A 27329-nucleotide genomic window follows, 5' to 3' on the forward strand; every position below is an offset into this window, starting at 1 on the left:
AAATATCCAGTGTTTGCTGTCATGTGCATCACAGCGCGGCAAACACAGCTTCTGATCGGCAGTGAAATCATCCCCGCCTGTCAGAGAGCCACGGTTTCCATGCTGTCAAAAGCCAGCATGAGCGCTCAGCTGTGATCGGAGGATTAAAGTTTACCCATCATCTGACACGTCATACGCTGTAAATAGATAATTAAAAAAAAAATGGTGTGGGTTCCCTCGTATTTTTGATAACCAGCCAGGCAAAACTCGCAGCTGGGGGCTGCAACCCTCAGCTGTCACCTTCAACAAGGCTTATCAAGAATAGAGGGGTCCCACACCATATTTTTTAATTAAATAATTTGTAATTAATAATAATTAAAAAAAAAACACTGTGAGGTGTCCCACCCATTTTTGACAACCAGCCTTACTAAGCCTTACTGTCCCCAACTGTGAGTTTTGCCTGGCTGGTTCTCAAATGTTAAGGGGAATCTACGTTGTGTTTTTTTAAAATATTTATTTCCAGCACAGGAGATTGCTAATGAATAAACCCATCAGCCGCTCCAGCTCTCACTGTAAATAACGGCAGCAGGCGTCAGATGATGGGAGTAATAGTCCCATCAGCTGACACCAGTTCCCGGCGGTAAACTTCATACCTCCGATCACAGCTGTGCGCTCATACTATATTTTGACTGCATGGGAACCGCGGCTCTCTGACCGGCGTTGATGAAGCATTGTTTGCCGAACTGTCATGCACATGACAGCATGACAAACACCCGGTCTTGGGGCAGCCGGACCCGAACAGGAACACAAACTCCCTGGTGAAGTCCGTGTTCGGTGTCCGTGCCCGAATAGTAGGTGTTTGGAACGGACACCGAACTTCACTGTTTGGGTTCGCCCATCTCTACTCTTCTGTTGGTGGCTGCCCACATATAGTTAACCTGTCAGAGGAGCATTTTTCTGTTCCTATGGTTGGGGGCCACACAGAATGGCATCCTGGGCCACATGTGGCTTCTGGTTTGGATGTTTTGCACCCCTAGTTTAAAATATATCTATCTCAATATTTTACAATGTGAGCTGTATACTTTTTTGAATAGATCATTTAGACCTGATAAGTATGAATACTTACTATGAAAATCTTTGTACACAAGATCATGAAAAAAACCAGGGCTTGCCACACTAGGACTAAGGGCATCTACACGCAAAAAAATGTATCACATGTTTTCTGTGGATTCCTTTCAATACTACATTATTCTGTTCTTTTAATCTAGATGGAATACAATTTGGATGTTTTTATACAAGGATTCGGGATGTTCAGTTTTCTCTACTTTTTTATGAAAATGTATGTCAGAATGACTGTGTAATCCTGAAATCAAAATGTGCTTTTTAAGTCCATCTGAAGTTGGATTTATAAAATGCTTATTTTATTATCTGATAAGAAAACTTTCACAGCTGTTGGTAGATGGATTTTCAAAGTAAGTACGCCAGCCCCATCAGATTTAAGATAGATTAATATTGTAGGCAGTTAGTGCAGTGAAATTTGCTTAAAAAACCATTGTATTAAGTAATGAATAAAGAACAATGGAGCAGAAGGTGAAAATAGTTGGGTTAGTAGTAGGGCACAGATCAGAAAGCACTAGTGATGAGCGAACGTGCACGGAGAAGACGTTATCTGAGCATGCTCGGATGTTAAGAGTGTCTTCTGCATGCTCGAATAATAATAAGTTTGATTCCCCATGGCTGAATGTCTCTTGGCTGTTCGACAGCCACAACACATGCAGGGGTTGCCTTTTTGTTAGGAAATCCTCACGTGTGTTGCTGGGACTTGAACATATTTTTCGGGCACGCCAAAGTCACTCCATTATCACCCAAGCATGCTCGAATAACACCTTATCTGAACACTTTCGCTCATCACTAGCAGGCATGTCAGGAAATATGATTTTGTTTAAAGGTTAGTAGATGCTTAGAACACATCTATAGCAGAGGAGGTTAAAAAATCCACATTAAGTAAATGCAAACATGCATGGAGTAAAAATATCCTAAAACTTAAAAAAAAAAAAAAAAAGGAATTATACTATAAGGGCAGACTTGATGGTCCATGTGTCCTTTTCTGCTGCCAATCTTCTGCGTTTATAACCCATGTAAAAGGTAGGAGAGCTGGTGATAAATCAGAACTTTTTATAGATCTTCGATCTCCTTATGATGAAGAAAAGCTTAAGCTGGAAAGTGTTCATTTTCTACAATGGAGCTTGGCACAGAGTATAATCATTTTGCATTTAGTTTGCCTCTTATATCTGGCCCCAACACCAAACAGATCAGCGTACTTGTTATACTAATGAGTAGTCAGACACCCCGAACCCCAGGTAGGCAAAACGCTCGCAGCTGAGGATTATGTATTTTCCCTATTGTTAGTTGCAAATATTGGTAGTTGTGTGCTGTTTAGCCAGAAGACTATGCAGAAGAAGTTAATACCTGTAAAATAAAGGTTTTGGAAAGGCAGTTTCAATCTTGCCATTAATTTTCCATCATAGCTGAACATGAAAGAGTTTTATGCAAAGTGGACATCATCTGCGTGAAACCTTTGGCGTCCGCATCATGAAAAGCTGTTTACGCTTATTTTGTTTTCTCAGCATACTGTGCATAATGTGTATTTATTCACCTTTGAAATATGCCGGAGTATTCACACTGACATTTAGTATTCACATATTGGTGTCCCATTTAACCATGACATTTAATTTCTTTGAAGGAAGCGCAGTAATGTAGCAGCTGATAGGCAGCCTCACCAAGATGGATTGCAGCTCGCAGCCTGCGTCCATGTCAGAGTCTCTAGGTAGCTTTTCAATTGGATGATATTGAATAGCGAAACTCTTCTTTCCGGCAGTTTATTTAATGTGACAGGCTCACGTATATTACATTTAAAGCGAGATGAAGCCTGATTGTTTCACATCTGCTCTTTCTAAATTCTAAACATTTCCAGATGAACACTACATAATGCAGGAGGTTACTGCTGGAGTAAAAGCTTTCACCATACTAATCTATTTTAGAAGGTGTTGCTGTGTTGATCACGAGTCAGATTAGCATTTGACATGCCCTCCGATCTCAGCGCTGGCGCATAACAACATAATGTGCCTCCTAGTTGTTGTCTGAAGCAATTATCAATATGCCTGTCACTTTACAGCTCAATGACAGGGAAGTGTCTGGTGCGTTCTTTATAGTATGAAGGATCCATACGTGGCAGGTAGGCTTCGCTCGCTTTCTTGTCTGAAATGAGAACATTAAGTTATAGAGATTGATTTAACACTATTAGATTATACTCTGGTTAATATCTGGAAATTGTACTTCTCTTAATTAGTTTTCATTGGAAAAGTAGCACTGATTTGCATTTGCCGTGCAGTATTCTGCTCACATCCCTCCTTGCCAGTAGGCACAGGACACCATGGCTGCCTGTTGATGGACACCATCAAATAACCAGACTTTAATAACCGCTTGTAGCCAGTCCATTTTAATTTTTTTTTCTTTTTACATATTGCCTTTTTCTTTGATTTAATGGAAACTTGTAACACGATTCATGCTGACATAATCGCAATCCGCACGAATCTGAAAACCACTCCATCGTTAAAGGGAACCAGTCACACGACTCATGCCACCCAAACTATTGGTTGCAGGTATCAGACCCTGCCCTATCCACGCCAAGTATATCTTTCTCTAACAATACTCTGGGGTTTCAGGGAAAATATAGTTAGAAATCCAGTTGGGGACCATAGAGAGAGACCAGACTAGTCAAGGACCATTAAACACAAATCTCAAGGCAAGGTATGCATACAGAATGAATCAATCAAGGAGATATATAAAAAAAAGAGACAAAATTTCTCAATCACAATTACTGTGTATACCAACATGGACTGAATGACGGACAATTCGGCAATTATAAGCAAAGAAGAAGAACAAAAGGAACCAAATTCATGCCCAAATTTGTTATATTGAATAATATTTATTAAAGATAAGGTACACCATAAGGTGGGGGGAAAAATACCAAAAAGAGGGGCACTACACCAGGAGACGGAAACGTATTCTTACAGTATACTGTGGTGACTCATGATGATAAATAGATTAAAGATCTAAATAAATAAGTACATGACACCAATAGTAAAATACAATAAATATCCACAGGAATGATGCAGCAAGCATGTGCATAAGGGTACACCATAGGAATAAGGTGCAAGTGCAGAGTTACCAGAGGCTAACACAGCAAAAACTAGTGAATACTCAGAGGATAAAGTGCGTACAATTGTTTGCTGCTAACTAGTTATGATATAATTGTGGCCACATGAAAATTACCTGTGGGTGATATGAGGACAGTCTCCTGGATGCGCCCAACCCCAATGCGCGTTTCGGCGTCAGCCTTCGTCAGGGACCATAGAGAGAGACCAGACTAGTCAGGGACCATAGCGAGAGACCAAACTAGTTGGGGACCATAGAGAGAGACCAGACTAGTCAAGGACCATTAAACACAAATCTCAAGGCAAAGTATACATAAAGAATGAATCAATGAAGGAGATGTATATAAAAAAGAGACACAATTTCTCAATCACAACTACTGTGTATACCAACATGGACTGAATGACGGACAACTCGGCAATTATAAGCAAAAAAGAAGAACAAAAGGAACCAAATTCATGCCCAAATTTGTTATATTGAATATTTATTAAAGATAATGTACACCATAAGGGGGGGAATACCAAAAAGAGGGGCACTACACCAGGAGACGGAACATATTCTTAAAGTATACTGTGGTGACTCATGATGATAAATAGGTTAAAGTTATAAATACATAAATAAATACATGACACCAATAGAAAAAATACAATAAATATCCACAGGAATGATGAAAATTACCTGTGGGTGATATGAGGACAGTCTCCTGGATGCGCCCAACCCCAATGCGCGTTTCGGCGTCAGCCTTCCTCAGGGACCATAGAGAGAGACCAGACTAGTCAGGGACCATAGCGAGAGACCAAACTAGTCGGGGACCATAGAGAGAGACCAGACTAGTCGGGGACCATAGAGAGAGACCAGACTAGTCGGGCGACCATAGAGAGAGACCAGACTAGTCGGGGACCATATAGAGAGACCAGATTAGTCAGGGGGGGTCAATGGGAGTAGAAATGAGCGAATATGTTCGGAACTGATCATCAATCATAAATTTGTCACAAATAGGGTACCAATATAGCACGAATATGGCAAATTCATATTTTGTGACCAATTTTGAACATATTCGCTAAAGTCTAGTCTAGACTTATTTTAACCCCTTAGCGACCAGAGGTTTTTCAGCTTTTGAATTTCTGTTTTTTTGCTCCCATTCTTCCCAGAGCCATAACATTTTTATTTTTTTGGTCAATATGACCATGCGAGGGCTTGTTTTTTGTGGGACAAGTTGTACTTTTGAAAACACCATTAGTTTTAACATATCATGTACTGGATAACGCCAATGCCGGACACCAGGAAAAGTGGAGGAAACTCTGGTGAACCCAGGGAAGGTCAGTATTGCATGGTTGTTTTTTTTTCGATAGTACACTGTAGACTGGGGAGATGTTAAACGGAAACAACCCCTTTAAGTATCTGAAATGCTGTGCTGTCTGCGAGTTACCCATTAATGGGGATTTACAGTTCACTAAAATTGATAGCTTACTCAAATTGTATAAAGCCGTGATACCCAGCGCAGTCACTACTTATTGAGTGCTGTGCTGTATGGAGCAGTGTAAACCGCTGATTGCAGGAGAGGCATTCCTGCTGCTTTCCTGCAGATTACAGATGACTTCCTGACTACTTTGTATCGCATTTGTAGACCACAATTTCTTTAACAGCTTTTCATATGCACAGGTAAATAACGGGGTCCATGAATGTCCTCCAGTAGCTTTGCTGTGCTTCAAAATTATTTTTTAAGCATTATGTAACTAGTTTAAACTGTGGTTTAAGGACTCGATCAAGGAGCCATATTTCTCCATCGTCTCATTGGGGGACACAGGACTGTGGGTGTATGCTACTGCCGCCAGGAGGCTGTCACTAAGTAGGTATAAAAAAAAAGTTAGCTCCTCCTCCATGGTATACACCTTGCCACTGGCCCTGACAGCTCCAGTTTTATGCTTAGTGTCCGTAGGAGGCACATCTCTGGGTTTTCCCAGATGCTTTTTTTCTCTTTCTCTGAAGATAAGACAGGGGCGACGGACCCTTTTGAAGGGGTCCGATCTCCCCAAACCAACAACGGGCGAGCACGTGGAGTGTCGCCTCCATGTATCCTCTCCCGCGACGTGGGATTTTTTTGCCGGACTAAGAACCTGACTACCCTGAGGTAACGGAACCCTAGGTTGTACAGGCATTCATTCCTTGTCTGTGCACCCTCCACTTCATCACCAATGCACGGCTACGGTGTTTAAAGGAGGCAGACGGTCCCTCTCCTCGCCTTCTGAAGGGTGTAAGGAGTTAGGGTGCCTGCACCGTCTTTTTTATATATGTATATATATTTATATGTGGATTTTTTTGGTCTAACCTCATCCGCTGTCAGAGGGCTGCACAGGGGGCTCCTGCTTCATCGCGCGTTCTGCTGGTACTGCACAGGTGGCGACTATTATCCGGCGCTGTGCTGGTTTCCAGCGTTATTCCCCACAAGCAAACTTCAGCAGGGGCATGGGCGGAAGTCCCGCCCCTTTTTTCGGCGGTTTCCTGTTCTCTAGGCAGCCTGAGGCATTATGGATCTTGTAGTCTGAGCATGGGCGGAAGTCCCGCCCCTTTTTCGGCGGCTTCCGGTTTTCTGTACGGCCTGTGGCATTATGGGTATTGTAGTCTGGGGGAAGTCCCGCCTCCATCGGCGGCGGTTTACTTTCGGTTTCGAGCACCCAGCTTTCCCGGGAGAGCAGGGGTAGAAGTGAAATCTAGTTCCCCGCTTCGGCCTAAACCGGGTCCATGCGCGGTAACTCCTCCCACTTTTCAAGCATCCGCCCTGTAATTTAGTATATATGTGTGATTTGCACAGGAAACATGGTTCAGTGTTTGAGAGCATACGGGGACACAGGACTGGGGTAAGTGCTACTTCCCTCAGCCTGACAACAGTATTTGTTCTAGACCTAGTAGCTCATAAGGAGATACGGAGCATAGCGGCTTTAGAGTCATCATGTCTAGAAACCCTAAGACTCACTCAGTTCTGTATTCCTCATGCATTACCTGTCGGTCTGCTTTTCCGCATGCGCAAAGTAACCATCTCTGTGAGGCTTGTGATTCCGAGCGCGTGCAGGAGCCCCCATCTGCTACCCTGCCTGTTACCCGGCCGGCTATCCTGCCGGGTGTGCCTGTACCTGGGTTGGCAGTGTCTCCCCCTGAGTGGGTCATATCATTAACGCAGTCTATGGCGTCTCTAACAAAGGCGGTTGAGTCCCTTCAAGCCCCTGTCAGGGACAGTCATCCGCCTGTTTTGGAAAGATCCTCCGATTTTCAGGATCCTCCGGCCTGCAGGGGCCATACTCCCTCTAGGCAGACACAGGGGAAACGATCCCACACAGCGTCTCCCGGTCCGTCAGGTGCATCAGCATCTTTGAATCCCGTCTCTCGATCTCCCTCTCCTGCGGAATTGAGTGAACACGGTTCGGACTATGACTCAGAGGGGTCTTTTGATTTAGAAGCTCCTGGTTATCAGGAATCTGTTGAGTCTCATTGAGGCCGTTAACCAGACTTTGGGAGTAGAGGATGTGGCCACCTTACCTTCTGGTCATAAGGTGTCCTTTAAGAAATTCAAGCAACCTCATAGGGTGTTTTCTACTCATCCTGAGTTTGAGGATCTAGTCCAACGTCACATGGAGCGACCAGATAAGCATTTCTTAGGCCAGAAGGCCCTAGGTGCAAGGTATCCTTTCGCTCCAGAGCTTTGTAAAAAGTGGGCAGAATCCCCTTCAGTGGATCCTCCCGTGTCCCGTTTGGCCTCTAGTACCTTGCTGTCTCTTCCTAATGGGTCGTCTATTAAGGATCCGACTGATCGGCTCCTAGAGAGTCTAGCTCGGTCTCTGTTTGAGGCTTCAGGGTCAGCCCTCGCGCCGTCTTTTGCAGCCACATGGGTTGCCAAAGCTATGATAGCTTTGTCAGAGTCCGTAACTAAGGCTCTTCAGGATAAGGGGTTTCCTGTAGAGGTGATAGAGATGTCAAATCAGATATCTTTAGCAGGCAATTATCTGATTAATGCATCTTTGGATGCGGCAAATTGTTCAGCATTGGCTGCGGCAAATGCTATTGCTATCAGAAGGGCCCTATGGCTAAGAAATTGGCAGGCGGACTCTACTTCAAAAAAGTCCCTTACATCCCTCCCTTATAAAGGTGTCCGTCTTTTTGGCGAAAAACTGGATCAGCTTATATCTGATACCACAGGAGGTAAAAGTAATTTCCTTCCTCAACAAAAGGTTAAGCAACCTTTTCGTCGCCAATTTCAAGCAAGATTTAAATCCTTTCGTAACTCCCGGTGGTCTGCGGCACCAAGCGCAGGTCCCCCAAGTCGGCCTGTCCAAGACAGGGAGCACAAGGTCTCCTATAGGGCCAATCCATTGGCAAGAATGCGGTATCAACCATCAAGATCTAGGGGATTTAGATATCCTCGATCTTCGGCTAAATGACTGGAGGCAGCCTCTCGTCGCTTTCAACAGGGTAGGCGGTCGCCTACTACTGTTCCATCAGTCCTGGCTGTCAGTTGTTCAAGACAGATGGGTAAGAGACCTGGTGGTTTCAAGGTACAAAATAGAGTTTTCCTATCTCCCTCCAGGCCGTTTTTTTCCATCCAGTCTTCCCAGTTCAAAAACCCGTCTAAGAGCTTTATTCAGAGCAGTCGAGTCTCTTCAGTCCAACGGGGTCATTGTCCCTGTTCCAAAGGAAGAAAGGTTCAAAGGGTTTTATTCAAATCTGTTTACGGTTCCCAAAAAGAATGGGATCGTGAGACCCATTCTGGACCTAAAGTGTCTAAACAAATTCATCAGCACTCGTCGCTTCCGTATGGAATCTCTCCGCTCGGTCATTGCGGCTATGGAAAGGGGAGAATTCCTGGCTTCCATAGATATTCAAGACGCCTATCTGCAAGTTCCTATATTTCCTCCTCATCAAAAATTTCTACGGTTTTCCATAGGCGAGCGACACTTCCAATTCACTGCATTACCTTTCGGGCTCGCCACTGCTCCCAGGGTGTTCACGAAGGTGATGGCAACAGTGGTGTCAATCCTGCACTCTCGAGGCATAGTCATTCTGCCTTACTTAGACGATCTCTTAGTCAAAGGACCAACTTTTCAGGCATGCAGGGACAACGTCAACATCTCTTTGGACACCCTAGCTCGTCTAGGGTGGCTGGTCAATTTAAAGAAGTCATCTCTAGTACCATCTCGGAAGATCTCTTTTTTAGGGATGATCTTCGACACCTCTCGGGGGCTAACTATTTTACCCCAGGACAAGGTGCTTTGTCTCCGGCAGGAGGTAAAAATTCTTCAGCAGCCGAGTTTCCATTCAATCCGGTTCTGCATGAAGGTCTTGGGCAGGATGGTAGCAGCTATAGAAGCGGTTCCATTCGCCCAATTCCATCTTCGTCCACTCCAACAGGCACTTCTGTCAGCCTGGGACAGGAGTCCTTTGTCTCTCAACCTCAGGTGTCGTCTGTCTCCTGGGGTCAGGCAATCCCTGATATGGTGGATGAGGAGTTCATCCATACTTCAGGGGAAAGCCTTTCCTCCAGTTCATTGGCTGGTAGTCACTACGGACGCCAGCCTTCTCGGTTGGGGAGCAGTGTTTCTCCAGCACACGGCTCAGGGTCGTTGGTCCCCAAGGGAATCAACCCTTCCAATCAATCTGTTGGAGATAAGGGCAATTTGGCTGGCCTTGCAGCACTTTCACCATCTTCTGGCAGGTCGCCCGGTGCGGATCCAATCGGACAATGCCACGGCCGTGGCCTACGTAAATCATCAGGGGGGCACTCGCAGCAGATCAGCCATGCGCGAGGTAGGACAAGTCCTCCGCTGGGCCGAGAACAATCACTCTGTGATCTCGGCAGTTTACATCCCGGGCAAGGAGAACTGGGCAGCGGACTTTCTGAGCCGACAGGGTCTTGCGCCCGGGGAATGGTCTCTTCACCCCAATGTTTTTCAGCAGATATGTCTACGCTGGGGAATCCCGGACGTGGATCTAATGGCCACCGGGTCGAATACCAAAGTACCCAGGTTCGTTGCACGGTTTCGAGATCCAGGAGCAATTGCCGTAGACGCACTAGTCCTATCTTGGAACCAATTTCGTCTTCCATATCTGTTTCCCCCTCTGGCGCTGCTTCCAAAGGTCGTCAGGAAGATCAAGTTAGAGGGAGTTCCGGCAATTCTAGTCGCCCCAGATTGGCCTCGGAGGTCATGGTACGCAGACCTAGTTCAGCTGATCGTCGGGGTTCCTTAGCAGCTACCAATGCAGCCAGATCTTCTGTCGCAGGGGCCGATATTCCACCAGAACTTAGAGGCCCTGCGTTTGACGGCTTGGCCGTTGAATCTTGGATTCTGACCCAGGCCGGTTTTTCTCAGAAAGTAGCCTCAACTATGGTTAATGCTCGAAAGACAGCTTCAGCACGCATTTACCACCACACCTGGAAAGTCTTTCTCTCATGGTGCAGGAAGAAGGGTCTTCCTCCTCTTCGGTTTTCCATTCCTAATGTCCTAGCTTTTCTCCAATCTGGTCTAGACTCAGGTCTCGCTCCAAGTACCCTTAGGAGGCAAATATCCGCCTTATCGGTTCTTTTCCAGCGCAGGATCGCTACCAATCTGCAAGTAAAAACTTTTTTGCAGGGAGTCTCTCATATAGTCCCTCCTTACAAAGCTCCGATAGAAGCTTGGGACCTTAATTTGGTTTTGAGTGCTCTTCAGGAACCTCCATTTGAACCCCTCCAAGATGTTCCTTTAAGGTACCTTTCTTGGAAGGTTTTGTTTCTGGTAGCTATAACATCCATTAGGCGGGTATCGGAATTAGCGGCCTTGTCCTGTCAGGCGCCGTTTCTACAATTTCATCAGGATAAGGTGGTGCTGAGACTAGCACCTTCCTTTCTGCCAAAAGTAGTCTCCTCATTCCACATTAATGAGGACATTGTCTTGCCTTCTTTTTGTCCTGCGCCTACACACCGGGTGGAAAAAGCTCTCCATACTCTAGATTTGGTGAGAGCTCTGAGAAGATACGTTTCCCGGACCGCTTCTTTTCGAAAGACAGATGTTCTGTTCGTTCTTCCTGCGGATCATAAAAAGGGACTCGCAGCCTCTAGATCGACCTTAGCCAGATGGATAAGAACCACTATTCAGGAGGCCTACCGTATCAAGGGTGCAGCCATCCCGGCTGGGATCAGGGCACACTCTACTCGGGCGGTAGGGGCTTCCTGGGCGCTTCGGCACCAAGCTTCAGCAGAGCAGGTTTGCAAAGCGGCCACTTGGTCCAGCCTGCACACTTTCTCTAAACATTATAATATCCACACTCAGGCCTCTGCTGATGCAAGTTTGGGAAGGGAAATTCTTCAGGCTGCGGTATCGCACCTATAGGCGGTAAGTGCCTAGGGGTTTTCTTCCAGTGAGTCTTCTTCCCACCCTGGGACTGCTTTGGGACATCCCACAGTCCTGTGTCCCCCAATGAGACGATGGAGAAACAGGGATTTTTGTGTTACTCACCGTAAAATCCTTTTCTCCGAGTCGTTCATTGGGGGACACAGCTCCCTCCGTATTCATTACATTTGTCTATGGGGTTGTTCAGACTGTAGTATTATTCTAGACATGTTGTCTTTGCTCTAATGCTGTTTTGTTTTCTCTATCTCCTACTGCTTGTGCACCAAACTGGAGCTGTCAGGGCCAGTGGCAAGGTGTATACTATGGAGGAGGAGCTAACTTTTTTTTTATACCTACTTAGTGTCAGCCTCCTGGCGGCAGTAGCATACACCCACAGTCCTGTGTCCCCCAATGAACGACTCGGAGAAAAGGATTTTACGGTGAGTAACACAAAAATCCCTGTTTTGTACACATGACATGGTAATGTGCGCCAGCAAGCCTGAGTCTGGTAAATGTTAAGCCAGTGCATGCAATAGAACACAGCTCCTGCCCTGTCTGTGCCTTGGGCAACCACATTGAGCCAATCACAACTGCATCTTGCAGTCAGGGGCCCTTCTTTGCATACAGCCATCTCAACTCAGCCTAAAACCTTTCAATCAGTTTTCTGGTTTTGGAAAAACAAAAAAAAAAAAAAAAAAATCTGCTTTAGCCATCCTCCCCAGGTCTAGCGCTGAGTCTCTGCCACCGCTCCTGGCGTCTGTTATCTCCAGTGTCGACATCATGCCAGCCATGCTGCAGCCAATAACTGAATGCAGCAGCTCTGCAAGACTTGATGGCAAGCGTCACTTACAGCCTCTGAGCTCAGTTAATGGCTGGAGCAAAATGGACGTGACGTCGGCGCTGCAGAACGGAACAGACACTGGGAACAGCAGCGGAGACTAAGTGCTGGACACAGGGAGGGTGAGGAAAAAAAGGCTGGAGATAGAGGCTCCGCCGCCGGCATCTTTCTCTGTACTTTCCACTATAGTGGTGAGCGGCTTTCCAGCAGATCATGCTAATTCTTTTAACTGATTTATAGTTTTGAAGCTGTAAAACGGTTAAACGAAGAAGTATGTGCACAACAAAGATGTGAAGTGCATATACCCTTATTTTTCGTCTCACCCCACCCCACCCACCCATTTTCTACTTTCATGCTTTCATGGCAGAGTTGCTTCCCGGCCTGATCATAGGTTTTACATTATATCTGCAACCTGAATGCTATCCTACCATTTCAAAGTTGCTTATTGTCACATTGCACGTTAGTGGTGCTGATGACTCACGCCTTTATTGCCTTTTCATTAGAATTGGACATGTGCACACTGGCAGTAACACCATCAGCGCCGATCATTTAATGGAGCTTTGCCCCACCCCTTTAATTTTTTTTTAATAAAATGCCGGTGCTACATCCTGTGTTGGACACTGTTTGGGAATAACTGTTATGTATGTTTGTTTCTGCTTTCTCTTGCTTGCGATTCAAAGAATTAAAGTCTCAGCCTTCAGACGAAGAAATCTGTAAGTTATGTATGTCATTATGAGTGTTACTGCTGGGCCTTTTCTTCCTTGTAATATAAGATGCTTCTTGAGCACTTAACTACCCTGCTCTTAGTCCATAGTGTGGATATTGGCCACATAAATTCTTAGGTGTACTTTCCTTTATAGCTCCAGTAACATTACCTCATTTGACTTGCAGCTTTAGCACATCCTATAAAGAATGCTATGATTCTGCAGTACAGATCCTGAATTATTAAAAATGTGCATATAGTATCAAACGGCCTTTTAAATGAATTGTATGTGCATATATTTTGAAGTCGATGTTCTATTGTACTATGGAATGTGTTATAACGGCAGCTTTTCAGGAAGGATCGCTGCCGAGCTAGTTAGCGGAGGTGGAGGAAGAGAACAGCGCAATCAATGTGAACCTTTTCGAAGTCCTAGTTGTATCTCGGAAGGAGCTTGCTGTGAATGAGTATTTCCAGGCTGATGCTGGTATAAGCCATCTACATTCACGGATGATCAGTTTATAAAAAAAAATCCTAAGATTGTAGTATTTCCCCTTCTACCTTCCACCAGTCACACATGGAGGTGGATGGCACCTACAAAAGAATGTCCCATTTCTTAGCAGTGGGATGTGCTGTGTATGTGTAATCTCTTCTGCAATAAGGCTAAAAGGAAATGCTTCTGCAAAGAATATCATCTCTAATAAAAATAAAATATGTTCAGCATTTCTATAAATTGGCCAGACACTTCCTAGTATGTGAGCCATTAAAAAAGTTTTATTGCAAATATATTTGTCTCTTTTTTTCTCCCGAGCTTTATGTTCCGTCCAACACAAAGTGGTTATCTGCTGCAGCTATGATGGCAATATGTCTCCTCTTCTCCTCTGTCTCCTCTTTCTGAAGGCCACCCCTCATTCTGACCAGGTTTCCTATTCAAGAGGGTCTCATCATTTTCCTAAAAGTTGATTTTTCTATTCATTAAGATTAGATCGCAGTTATCTGCACGATGGAACCTTTGTGAATTCTGGTCACCAATGTTACGTGTTCATAGCTATTATTACATTACTTCAGAATGTTGTTTTTTTTACTGACTTTCGCCCTCGTCATAATATTGTTGTAATTTAGTGTGGACCGTCATAAAGTTTTATGAATAAACATTATTTTTTTTATTTTAAATACATTTAATAAGTAATTTGTGAATTTTTGTTTATATTTACTCCATCTATTATTGATTCGTTTATTGCCACAAGTCTTCTTCGAAAGCTTAAAGGGAATTGGTCAGCAGGTTTTTGGTATGTAAACTGAAGACAGGATGCTATAGGGGCTAAAATACAGATTTCAGTGATGACTAGCTCCAAGGTTTTGTTTGCCTGTAACGATTGTTTTAGCACCAGGAGCTTATCATTGCAGGACACAGCAGCACATGCCTGGTAGTCCGACACGCCCCCTCCTGTGATAGGCACCTCACTGTCTATGGACATTGTATATACAGAGCCTGGTGGGGGCGGGGTTAGCTTTCTCAGCTCTGCTTCATGCTAAATTTAAAATCTCAGATTGTGTCATAACGATTGCTCCCAGTAATCTAAGTGATGCATTGTTGAATTCAGCTTATCTTTGCCCACATCAGTCTGCTCTGAAATGAGGTAGCCACAACCTGCTGACAGATTCCCTGGCATACAGTAGGCAGCATGAGATCGCCAAGTCCAGTAATTTGTCTTCATTGGTCAGTAGCTGGTCTCGGCAATGTCTGGCTGCCTATTTTATAACACCTAGTTATCCCAGAGGTGCTCGAGCTATGGTGGATTAATCAGCTAATGGTTTTGATGTTCTATGTACCACATTTTATTGCTACTTGAAAACCTTTTTTTCCTGCTTATTGCACCCCCTTTTAGAATTAAGCGTTTTCTTTATGATTTCATCCTATTAAATGGACATACTATCATTTTCAAAACTTTTCTCTTTAAGGCTCATTACCGTGTTAAAAGAATATTGCTTTTTTGGTATAGAAATATATCTGTACTGTGTTTGTGTTTTCTACATATGCAGAAAAGCTTATACTGAAATGTTTTATTTTCTGAATGTGTCTCTAGTAAAAAAAGATGATGAAGTTGATGACCCAGTGTTTACAAAGAAACGAATAAAGGAACTTAAAGTTTTGGAGCCTAAAATTGCTCAAAACCTATGTAAGTATGTAAATGGAGTCATAAGGAAATAACAATCGCATGTTTGGTTCAGAAAAATGTGACCCTGAAATAATACAGTAATATCTGAAGATTTCTGTTTGTATAATGAATAAAATAATTTTGTTTTCAAGACTGAAAATTCTTTGCTTTATAACTTTTTAGATAAGTCTCGTGTTCCTGAAGCATATTGAATCCCAAAAAAATGAAATAATGCTAAGGTTTCTGACTAAACTTATCAGCAGATTTCCTAATGTAAACTGCAAACCTTACTGGATAGATTTCTTAAATTGTAATAGTTGTTTACATTTTTTTCCGCATTATACATTAAATTAAGAGAATGCATATTACCGTATATCTTATCAGAAACTTGTGCTTGTTACTCCTGGTCTGGTTTTTCATTTTCAATATTCTCATTTCTCCGGTAAAATCTGTCTTTAGTAAGTACACATTTTCCCATTACGGAGATAGATGGCAACTGGTGCTCATGAAGTTCTATGCTGAGAAGGAGGATGGAGACAGACATTCTGCTGCAGGTTCTTCCGAAGTGACAGAGTTTAAAGGGAACCTGTCAGCAGTTTTGGCCGATATAAGATACAGCCACCGCCTTTCAGGGCTGATATCCAGCATTCTATAATGCTGTAGATAAGCCCCCAATCCGACCTGAAAGAGAAGAAAAAGAACGAACTTTTATCATACTCACCCAGGGGGCAGTGCGCAGGAGCCGGAAAAGGTCGGAGAGGCCCAACGCCTGCGCACTGCAGTACTTTTCTGCCTTCAACAAGGCAGATAAGTACTCCTGCGCAGGAGCGCGATTCTGGGGAGTGATGAAGCAGGAGGGCGGCGATCATAAGATGATGGGAGGCACTGAACCTGAGACACCCATTGGACCGAAACACCCCCTCGGGTGAGTATAATAAAACTTATTTTTCTTATCTCACAGGTTGGATCGAGGGCTTATCTACAGCATTATAGAATGCTGTATATCAGCCCTGAAAGGCGGTGGCCGCTTCTTATAGCAGCCGTACCTGGTGACAGGTTCGCTTTAAGGCCCATTTCCACAGGACCATAATTAGGGAATGAGTGTTGGGTGCGATTATTTTCAATCTAGCTTAAAAATCACAGATCTCGGCAGCAAATCGCTCTGTATAAATCATCACATTAGCAATCGTTCTGTGTGTATAGATTTCGTGTTGTTTAATAAGACATTAAACTACCGATGATCATCATCCTTGTAGCAGATCAGTGGTCATTTATTAAGTGGTCAGCTTTTGTAAATACTGTTTTTATTTTAAAAATCCATGTCAGAATGGCTGTATAACTCTTCTGAAAGTTTCTCAGTCCCTGCCCACCTATCTTGATTGTCAGATCCTCAGTGTTGTCATTGCTGCGGCTGATATCTCACCCTGCTTAGTACACGCTGCAGCTGTCGGACAGAGATTAAATACACAATTTCTTTCTTTAGCTGTACTCAGTGTTACTTAGTGTCAGGAATCTAGAGCCATTCTGAGTTGGATTTTCAAAGTAAACACAGCATATATAATATTGTATATAGTTTGTAGTATGAAATCCGGTGACAAGTTTGCTTTAACCCCCCCCCCCCCCAAAAAAAAAAAAAAAAAAAACCAAACAAACATGTATTTAATATGCCTCCCAGGTATGGCCTAAACCTGATGTGTGAGAGAAAGATCTGCTGGAATATAATTGTTGCCAACAGTATATGTTTCATTTTCAGCTATCTTTCTGGGTTCTTATCGTTTGCCTTATGAAGACATTAAAAAAATTATATTGGAAGTTGATGAAACACAGCTGACGGATTCCATGGTCCAGGTATCAAAATATTATTTAATAGGATTTATTTGCTAAAGCTGTTAAAATTAATGAAACCTGAAAAAACCTTCCTGGTATCCACAGTTTTAAGTGTGCTGTAAATACATAGGCACCGTCTATAGGCAGGTCTACCATTTTCCAACACCCTTCCTGCATTCAATAGCACTTTATATCTGGAAAAATACAGATACTGCCTGGTGATTGGCTCATACATTTAGATACATATATACATACTGACCGGCTACTGACTGGCTCCTGTATGTACAGTACATGGGCGGATAGTGACCGGCGCCTAGATGTACAGTACATGGGTGGATGCTGGCAGGTGACTGGCTCCTGGATGTACAGTGCATGGGTTGATGCTGGCCAGTGACCGGTGACTGGCTCCTGTATGTACAGTGCATGGGCGGATGCTGGCCGGTGACTGGCTCCTGTATGTACAGTACATGGGCGGATGCTGGCCGGTGACTGGCTCCTGTATGCACAGTACATGGGCGGATGCTGGCCAGTGACTGGTGACTGGCTCCTGTATGTACTGTACATGGTTGAATGCTGGCCAGTGACTGGCTCCTGTATGTACAGTATTATTATTTATTTATATAGCACCATTAATTCCATGGTGCTGTACATGAGAAAAGGGGTTACATACAGGGTTATAGATATCGTTAACAGTGAACAAATTTACAATGACAGGCTGGTACGGAGTGGAGAGGACCCTGTCCTCGCAGACTTACATTCTTCGGGATAATGGGGAAGAGACTGGTCGTCGGGGTGCTGCAGCACTGGTGCTTGGTGATGCGGCAGCTCGGGTGGTTGGTGAGGCAGCAGCTCGGGTGGTTGGTGAGGCAGGAGAATGGTTATTGCAGGCTGTAGGCTTTCCTGAAGAGATGGGTTTTCAGGTTCCGTCTGAAGGATCCGAGGGTGTTGGATAATCGGACGTGTTGAGGCGTGGAATTCCAGAGGATGGGAGGTATTCGGGAGAAATCTTGGAGGCAGTTGTGTGAGGAAAGAATAAGTGTCGAGGAGAGTAGGAGGTCTTAGGAGGATCGGAGATTACATGAGGGAAGATAGTGGGAGATTAGTTCTGAGATATAGGGAGAGGACAGGTTGTGGATGGCTTTGTAGATCAGTGTTCGTAGTTTGAACTGGATTCGTTGGGGGAATTGGGAGCCAGTGGAGGGATTTGCAGAGGGAAGAAGCAGGGGAGTAGCGAGGAGAGATGTGGATTAGCCGAGCAGCAGAGTTGAGGACAGACTGGAGTGGTGCAAGGGAGTTAGCGGGGAGTCCACAGATGAGGTGTTGCAGTAATGGAGGCAGGAGATGATGAGGGCATGCACAAGAGTTTTAGTAGATTGTGGGCTGAGGAAGGGATGGGTTCTGGCAATATTTTTGCGTTGGCGGCGACAGGAGGTGGCAAGAGTTTGAACATGCGGTTTGAAAGACAGGGCAGAGTCTAGAGTTACCCCGAGGCAGCGGATTTCAGATGCAGGAGAGAGCGTGATGCAATTTACCATAATAGATAGATCAGGTAGGGGGGATACGCAAGATGGGGGAAAGATGATGAGTTCTTTTTTGTCTACATTGAGTTTTAGGAAGCGAGAGTTGAAGGAGGATATGGCTGACAGACACTCCGGGATTCTGGAGAGCAGAGGCGTGACATCTGAGCCAGAGAGGTAGATCTGAGTGCCGTCCACATATAGGTGGTACTGAAAGCCATGGGACATTGAGTTGTCCTAGGCCAAGGGTATAGATGGAAAAAAGTAGGGGCACTAGGACAGAGCCTTGAGGGACTCTAAGTGAGAGAGGGCGGAATGAGGAGATAGTGTGGGAGTGGGAAACGCTAAATGTGTGGTCAAAAAGGTATGAGGCAATCCAGGACAGGGCAAGGCCTTTGATGCCGAGGGAAGAAAGAAACTGTAGCAGTAGGCAGTGGTCAACTGTGTTGAAGGTTGAGAAGGAGGAGGATGGAGAACTGTCTGTTAGCTTTGGCTGTAAGTTGTTAGTAATTTTGGTCAGAGCAGTTTCGGTGGAGTGGTTGGGGCGGAAGCCAGATTGGAGGTTTTCAAGGAGAGAGTTAGATGAGAGGTGGGAGGAAAGTTGACTATGGACATGCTGCTCAAGGAGTTTGGAAGCAAACGGGATCACTGATATGGGGCGATAGCTGCGCATAGCAGTTGGGTCAAGGTTAGCGTTTTTGAGGATGGGTGTGATGGTGGCATGTTTGAAGGCAGAGAGGAAGGTAGCGATAGGTTGAAGAGATGGGTTAGGACTGGAATGGGCATGTTAGTGAGGTTGGGGAGCAGGTGGGAAGGGATAGGGTCAAGTGCATAGGTGGTGAGGTGTGATTTGGAAAGGAGGCGAGTAAGTTCTAATTCAGTGATGTTGGTGAGGGAGGTTATTAGGGGAGGGCAGAGGTCTGGTATATGGAGTGGTTGGAGAGGTGGAACAGTAAAGGTTTGCCTTGTTTGGTCGATCTTGTTTTTGAAGTAGGTGACAGTCCTCAGAAGAGATCAGGGAGTTGTAGGTGGCAGTGGCGGGCGGAGGAGAGAGTTAAATGGGCTGAACAGTTGTTTTGGGTTGTAGGATATTGAAGATACAAGGTTAGTGAAATAGGTTTCTTTAGCATAAGTGAGGGCTAGTTTGAAGGCAAGTGTAGCTTGTTTAAAAGCAGTGAAGTCGTCTGGCAGGTGTGTTTTTTTTCCAACGCCGCTCCGCGACCCTGGATGCTTGTCGGAGTTTTTTGGTGAGGTTGTTATGCCAGGGTTTCCTATTAATTTGTCGCACTTTGCGATGCATGAGAGGGGCGACTAAGTCTATGGCTGATGTGAGGGTGGAGTTATAGAAAGTGGTGGCGCTGTCCGTGTCGTGGAGTGAAGATATGGAGGACATGTGTAGGAGAGAATCTGAGAGTCTGTGAATGTCTAGGTGTGCAAAGTTTCTGCGAGGATGTGGTAGTGGCTGGACATGGGGGGCGTGTGAGGAGGACTTGATGAGAAGGTGAGTAGATGGTGGTCAGATAGGGGGAAGGGAGAGGTTGTGAGTTTAGATAAAGAACAGAGGCGAGTGAAGATGAGGTCTAGCGAATGTCCATCTGTGTGGGTGGCTGTGGAGGACCACTGAGTAAGTCCAAAGGATGAGTTAAGGGGCGGGAGCTTGCAGGTTGCTGGCTGGCGGGTGTCAGTAGGGATATTAGTCACCCATTATAATGGTGGGGATGTCAGCAGAGAGAAAGTGAAGAAGCCAGGTGGAGAACTGGTCAATGAAGGCAGTGGCTGAGCCCGGTGGTCGGTATATGACAACCATTTGGAGATTGGAGGGAGAGTAGATACGGACAGAGTGAACCTCGAAAGAAGGGAGGATAGGGGAAGTTGGGGGTTGGATAGGGTTGAAGTAACAGTTTTTGGAAAGAAGGAAACCCACTCCCCCGCCATGTCTGTTGCCAGAGCGAGGAATGTGGGTAAAGTGGAGGCCACCGTAACTCCGTTCAGCAGGGGAGGCCGTGTCAGGGGGCATCAGCCAGGTCTTAGTGAGGGCCAGGAAGGAAAGCAAAGAGATTGTGGATCACGTGTAGCTTGTTGCAGACAAAACGGGCATTCCAAAGTGCTCCAGAGAGAGGAAGCAGGTGGGTGAAGGAGAACAGTCGGCTTATATGTTAGTAGGTGATGTTTGAGGTTGTAGAGCAGCTCAGGTAGAACAGGGGGAGAGATGTGCATGGATTCAGGGGTGCAGTGGGTATTTCAGGTTAGGAGACAGTTCAAACGTACCAGTACATGGATGGATGCCGGCCAGTGGCTGGCTCCTGGATGTACAGTACATAGGCGGATGCCGGCTAGTGACTGGCTCCTGGATGTTCAGTACATGGTCGGACGCGGGCCAGTGACTGGCTCCTGGATGTGCAGTACATGGGCGGATGCCAGCAGGTGACCGGCTCCAGGATGTACAGTACATGGGCGGATGTTGGCTGGTGACCGGCTCCTGTATGTACAGTACATGGGTGGATGCTGGCCAGTGACTGGCTCCTGTGTGTACAGTACATGTGTTGATGCTGGCCAGTGACTGGCTCCTGTAAGTACAGTAGATGAGTGGATGCTGGCCATTTACTGGCTCCTGTATGTACAGTACATGGTCAGATGCCGGACGGTGACTGGCTCCTGTATGTACAGTACATGGGCGGATGCTGGCTGGTGACTGGCTCCTGTATGTACAGTAAATGGGTGGATTTTGGCCGTTTACTGGCTCCTGTACGTACAGTGTCGGATGCCGGCCAGTGACTGGCTACTGTATGTACAGTGCATTTGCAGATGCTGGCCGGTGACGGGCTCCTGTAACTGTGTTACATGCACAGATACTGGCCGGTGACCTGCTCCTATATGTATGTTGCACGGGCTTATGCTGTCTGGTGGCTGGCTCCTGTATGGTACAGTACATGGGTGGATGTTAGCCGGTGACCGGCTTCTGTTTGTACAGTATATGGGTGGATGCTAGCTGGTGACTGTCTCCTGTATGTACAGGATATGGGCAAATGCTGGCCAGTGACCGGCTCCTGTAAGTGCGTGTTATGTTCAGATATTGGCTGGTAACGAACTCCTTTATGTACGGTAGATATATACCATATCGTGATGAAAATAAGTTCTCGTGCAGATGTTCTAGTCTATAGGACACTTACACAATAGCTAGTGCTCTTGTCTTCTACCAATACAATGTCATTATTGCCACTCGTCTCTCGATGCGCCAATGAAGCCTGGTGAATTACCAGTTTAAATGAATTCTTCATATTATTAGTCCTATGCACTCCTCAGTCACAGAGCATAGGTGATGTGCTCCACTAGTTTAATATGGGGTACCATCAAGTGTAGGTGCACTTATTATTTTTCTGGGCCTGAATGAACTATTGTAATAAAGTGTTGTTCGGGTCTTAGCATAAATTTGTAGGGGTCTTCTCAAGTTAGAAAGTGCTTCTCTGTCAGTGGGATAGGGAATAACTTTCCAATCATTGGGACCCTCTTTTGTTCTTGAGACCTGTGGCTCTGAAAAGCCTCATGTGAATAAAGCGGTGGTCAGTCGTGAGCACTGATACTGCATTCATTCTTAAGGAACGTTTGGAGATAGTGGAACGTTGCGCTGGTCTTCGCGAGTCCCATAACAATCAATAGAACGTCAGTGCGCATGATCGACTAGTGTTCCATTTGCACTGGCCTCTTCAGAGTCCCATTTATCAAAATTGGTCGGGGTCCCAGCGATCAGAAACCCCACAGATAAGGAATAACTTCCAAACTTGAGGTTACCCCTTTAAGCTAATAAATATGTTGTTCTTTCTACAGAATTTAATAAAACATATGCCGGAACAAACTCAGTTAACAGCCTTAGCCAAACTGAAAGGTGAATATTGCAGCCTGTCGGAGCCGGAGCAGTTTGGTGTTGTGGTAAGTCTTTTTCTTTGTGTCTTCAATCTGTTTCATCCAATTTTCCATTTAAAATGAATTGTTGGATTACAAAATTGCATTTGTGACTCTATCAAGCTGCATAGGTTTTGCCGAGGATGAAGAAGTAAATCCACTCCACAGCCAGACAGCCTTTATAGCTCTGAGATAAAAGGTGTAGATATACTGTATTATCTGTGCTAATTCCCATAAATGCTTTCCAGTTAAAAGGTCACAGTGGGAAGAATTTATGTACAGTTGTATTTCTAAAATTGTCATTATGACTGGGAAAACGTACAAAAGTAAGTTTCAATAAATGAGTCCTGAAGAAAACCACTAAGAAGTTCTTTATATAGCCGGTATATGAAGTTTTGTCCTCTGCGAATCTGCAAGAAGCCTACATGGTATTGTAGACGTGTCCCTGAAATATGAATTCATATGACAAAGGTTTCTTTGTTGTCTGCAGCAGTTTCTATAGTGATTGTGTTCTCAAGGAACCTGTGCCCTACCTGCAGCCCAAGGGTCACAACTGATACTCATCCATATACCCCTCTTCACGTGCCTCTACATTGCATTCGGATGTGGGCATATTTTTCATAGATTTCACCTTATGTGGCCAATATTTTTCAAATTTTTGAAGCCTGTGTTTTCATCTGTTTACACCAGTGTTTCCGTGCAGCTCTCAACATATCATGTTTCGGGATTTTCTCAGAAATCACACGTGAGAGATGCTGTGCCAATTTCTGAAGCCTTGATAATTCCAAGGAAATCCTGAAAACATGATCTTGGGAAGGGATGGGGAAACTTGGAAGTATTGTGTTATAAAATCAGGTGGCTGATATTGGGAAGATTATGTTCCATGCAATAAAAGGTTAGTACAGACCTTAACACATTCGTCCAGCAGCTCTCTGCCAACTTAAGTCTCCGTCTGGGTGTCAGCCTCCAGGAGTCATATATAACCGAGTATGATACACAGCAGAGCACACGGCGACTCCGTCTGCAACTTTAGAGTTGATGGCCCGTCAACGTTTATGCCCAAATCCCTTTTTGCAGACGATTTGGACTTTAGTCCCAACTGGACAACTGAGCATGGGGAAAAACACAGTGTGAAAGGGACCTTACATTATGTTACAAACATTGGCCCAATTCAACATTAATGGGGTTTTTTAAGTCTTACAAACATTGGTCCAATTCAACATTAATGGGGTTTTTTAAGTCTTACAAACATTGGCCCAATTCAACATTAATGGGGTTTTTTAAGTCGCTTTTCAGTTTATGCCAAATTTGGTTTGTGCCAAATATGACACATGCAAGTTCATGAATTTTGTACAAAATCCCAAGTGCTTTGTATTTTAGTTGATTACATTTTTGAGCATGATGTGCCAAACCGTCATAACATTTGTGCCAAAAAATGCAGGTATACAAAAAATGATCACTCCACGGGGCAAAATGGAGTACATTCCCACCAAAAATGTGTGACTTTTTAAATAGCTGCAATTGGTGAATTAATTTATTTGTATATATTGCCATTAATTCCACAGCCCATTACAGACATCATCACTTGTCCCCGATGGGGCTCACAATGTAGATTCCCTATCAGTATGTCTTTGTAATGTGGGAGGAAACCGGAGAACCTAGAGGAAACCCACGTAAACATGGGGAGAACAGACAAACTCCTGGCAGATGTTGTCCTTGGTGGGATTTGAGTCCAGGACCCCAGCGCTGCAAGTGCTAACCACTGAGCCACCGTGCTGCCCTTCCAAAAACAGCTGGAAACTAAAAAGCACTCCCTCAGTGGCGGACATAAAAAAAAAAAAAATGGTGAAGACATCTAGAATAGACTTTAAAAAGCTGCAAATTAAAAGGATAATCTGGTGCAAATCAAGAACAGTCTTCAAGCAGCAAAAAATGAAACACAAGGCAGCGTAAAATATGAAACGTGCTTTGTATATAGGATGGTGGCCAATTGTTTGGTGGCTATGTTAATCATGTCGGATTTTTAGTGCTTATTCATTACTAGCTGAAGAGCCCGGTGTATATCTGTGGTTAGTTATAGCACCTCACTTCTCTAATTTTCCCATGACGCCTCTCATTTTCCCCCTCACATCTCTTTTTCTCCCTCACACCTCTTATTTTCCTCTTCACTCCTCTCATTCCCCCCTCACTCCTCTTATTCCCCCCTAACACTTGTCATTTCGACCTCACATCTGTCATTTTCCGATCACTCCACTATTTTCCCTCACTCCTCTCATTTTGCACTCACACCTTTTCATTTTCACCTCAGTATATACATGTTTGTCACCTCCCTTATATATAGTATACACCTGTATGTCATCTCCTGTATATAGTATATACCTGTATGTCATCTCCCCTGTATATATGTACAGTACCTGTATGCCATCTCCCCTGTAAATAGTATATACCTGCTGTTTGTCGTCTCCTCCTGTATATTGTATATACCTATGCGTCATCTCCTGTATATAGTATATACCTATGTCATCTCTTCTGTATATAGTATTTATTCAGTCGCAATGACAGCACAACGAGAGAGGGGATCCGCCCTTCAGGGACAGGAAACCTACAGACATAAAAAGGGCGGTACCTCTCTCCCACGTCAGTTTGGTTTCCTGTCCCTGACAGCGGAACCTCTTGCAGACAGGCCCTGACAAGAGGGTCGAAGTAAGAAAACTCCCCACTCCTGGCGGCCCGGTACAGGTAGCGGGGGTCCCCTACCTCGGCCCGTCCAGGGGGCAGGAAGCACCACACGGCAGGGGCACTGCGCGGTGTAGGTGACAGCAGGAGGAAGCAGCCTCTGGCATAGGCTAGCTTCTCGGACGTCCGCAGCGCATACCTATGTAGAGGTGCTTGGCTACTCGCCCGGGGGTCACGCTGGTCCGGGCGGGGACGCGGCATTGGTCCGGGGGGTCTGCTGGCGTCCTGGTCCGCGTGTCGGCTTGGCGCCGCCGCCGCGTCCTGAAGGGGGCGTGTCCGGATGACGCGGCGAGCGGCGCGGCCGGATGACGCGGCTGGGCATGCGCAGTAGCGTCATCTCTGGCTAATGGCGGCGCCCAGCTGCGGGAACGGTCTGGGCTTCAGGGAGGGGTAGCGCAGCACAGCGGCAGACGGTCTAATGACCACCTGGGATTCCCTGCTGGCCCCCATCCGGGGGCGGTACCTTGGGGGTATTTAATGCGGCAAGCTGGTCAGAGTTCCTCACCCATTCCATAATGGAGTCGCCAGAAGGAACTACCAGCCAGCAGCAGCAGGAGCCGCCGCAGCAGCAGTCAGATAAGCCTCGTAGAAGCTCCCAGCGTCGGTCTAGTGGCAGTAGCCGCGCTGGTGGAGCTAAGGAGGCACGGATCTCTATACCAAAGTCCTCAGGCCGTAAGGATTTGCCGGCTACGAAGGACCCCCCATCTACGGTACCACTCATTACTGGACGGGGTAAGTGAGCTTCGTGAAAGTCCACTTAGTGATGATTGTGTTCCCCTTGTCTTTTTTCCTCTATCAGGGGAGGAAAAGTTTGTCCAAAGCCAAACATAGGCAGTGTGCCGAATGTGCAGAGCCGCTTCCAGATAGGCATTTGAGGAAGTTATGTAAAATATGTGTTCAACGTTTATTGGAGGAGGAGGCGCCTGATCTAACCTCTACGATAAGAGAGATTGTGAGGCAGGAAATTAAAGGGGCCGAGAGATCCAAGTCTCGGGGAGCAGAAGCTAAAAGGTCATCCCCTTTATCTGAGGTAGATTCGGACTCGGGTGAGCTAAGCTCAGGGTCTCTTCCGTCTACTTCCTCCTCTGAGGATCAGGAGTCTGCTCGAGCCTGTTTGTCCCTAGAGAGGGTTAACCATCTGGTCAAAGCAGTTAACAGCACAATGGGGATAGAAGATACCCAGTCGGAATGTTCCATTCAGGATGTTATGTTCAGGGGTATTGAGCGAAAATCCCGAAGAGCCTTTCCAGTGATTGACAAGATCAAATCGTTAATCTCAAAAGAATGGAAGAAACCAGAAAGGAAGGGGTCGCTTCCGCCAGCCTTTAAAAGACGGTATCCCTTTGAAGAAGCGGCTTCGTCCTCATGGGATAAAGTCCCGAAGCTGGATGCAGCAGTCGCTAAGGCAGGCAAAAAGTCGTCTCTCCCCTTCGACGACTTGGGGAATTTGAAAGACCCGTTAGATAGGAAAGCCGACATCTTCCTTAAAGGAGCTTGGGAGACTTCAGCGGGGTCCTTGAGGCCAGCCATAGCAGCCACTTGTACCGCTCGATCCTTGATGGTATAGTTGGGCCACCTCGAAGATCAGCTCAGAGATAAAGTCCCTAGGTCGGAAATATTGTCCTCTATGCCCACAATCCAGGATGCCGCAGCCTTCCTTTCAGATGCTTCAGCAGATTCAGTCAGGTTGGCCGCCAGGTCCTCGGCATTATCCAATGCAGCCAGGAGAGCACTATGGATAAAATGCTGGCCAGGGGACTTACAAGCTAGAACAAAATTATGTAGCATTCCTTGTGAAGGAGCTCACTTGTTCGGACCAGTCCTAGAGGAGCTATTGGAAAAAGCAGGGGATAGTAAGAAACGCTTTCCCTTCCTAGGAAGACCCTTCTACAGACGGGACTATAATAGAGGATGGTCCAACCGCAGAAGACCATATAGAGACTCCAACAGAGAATCTACTAGATATGACAACAGCAGAAGGAGGGGTAGAGGTTTTATGTTTAATCCTTCACGAGAGGTCAAGAAACCACAATGACTAGCGGACCAGGTGGGGGGTAGGCTTTCGGCCTTCTACCCAGCCTGGGTGCGGATTACAAACAA

The 27329-nt window shown here is 45.4% G+C and overlaps 1 protein-coding gene across 2 annotated transcripts in view; it reads left to right on the top strand.

Moving 5' to 3' along the window:
- The window catches only part of DIAPH3 (diaphanous related formin 3), a 789152-nt gene that overhangs the window by 331140 nt on the left and 430683 nt on the right, over nt 1-27329 (top strand). For both annotated transcript variants that reach the window (XM_069758173.1, XM_069758174.1), the window contains exons 18-20: nt 15178-15270; nt 17003-17097; nt 22419-22520. In XM_069758173.1, the coding sequence (XP_069614274.1) occupies nt 15178-15270; nt 17003-17097; nt 22419-22520 (290 nt within the window). The remainder of the gene's footprint in view (nt 1-15177; nt 15271-17002; nt 17098-22418; nt 22521-27329) is intronic.

The sequence above is a fragment of the Ranitomeya imitator genome, chromosome 3, assembly GCF_032444005.1.
Source record: "Ranitomeya imitator isolate aRanImi1 chromosome 3, aRanImi1.pri, whole genome shotgun sequence".
Classification (NCBI taxonomy): domain Eukaryota; kingdom Metazoa; phylum Chordata; class Amphibia; order Anura; family Dendrobatidae; genus Ranitomeya; species Ranitomeya imitator.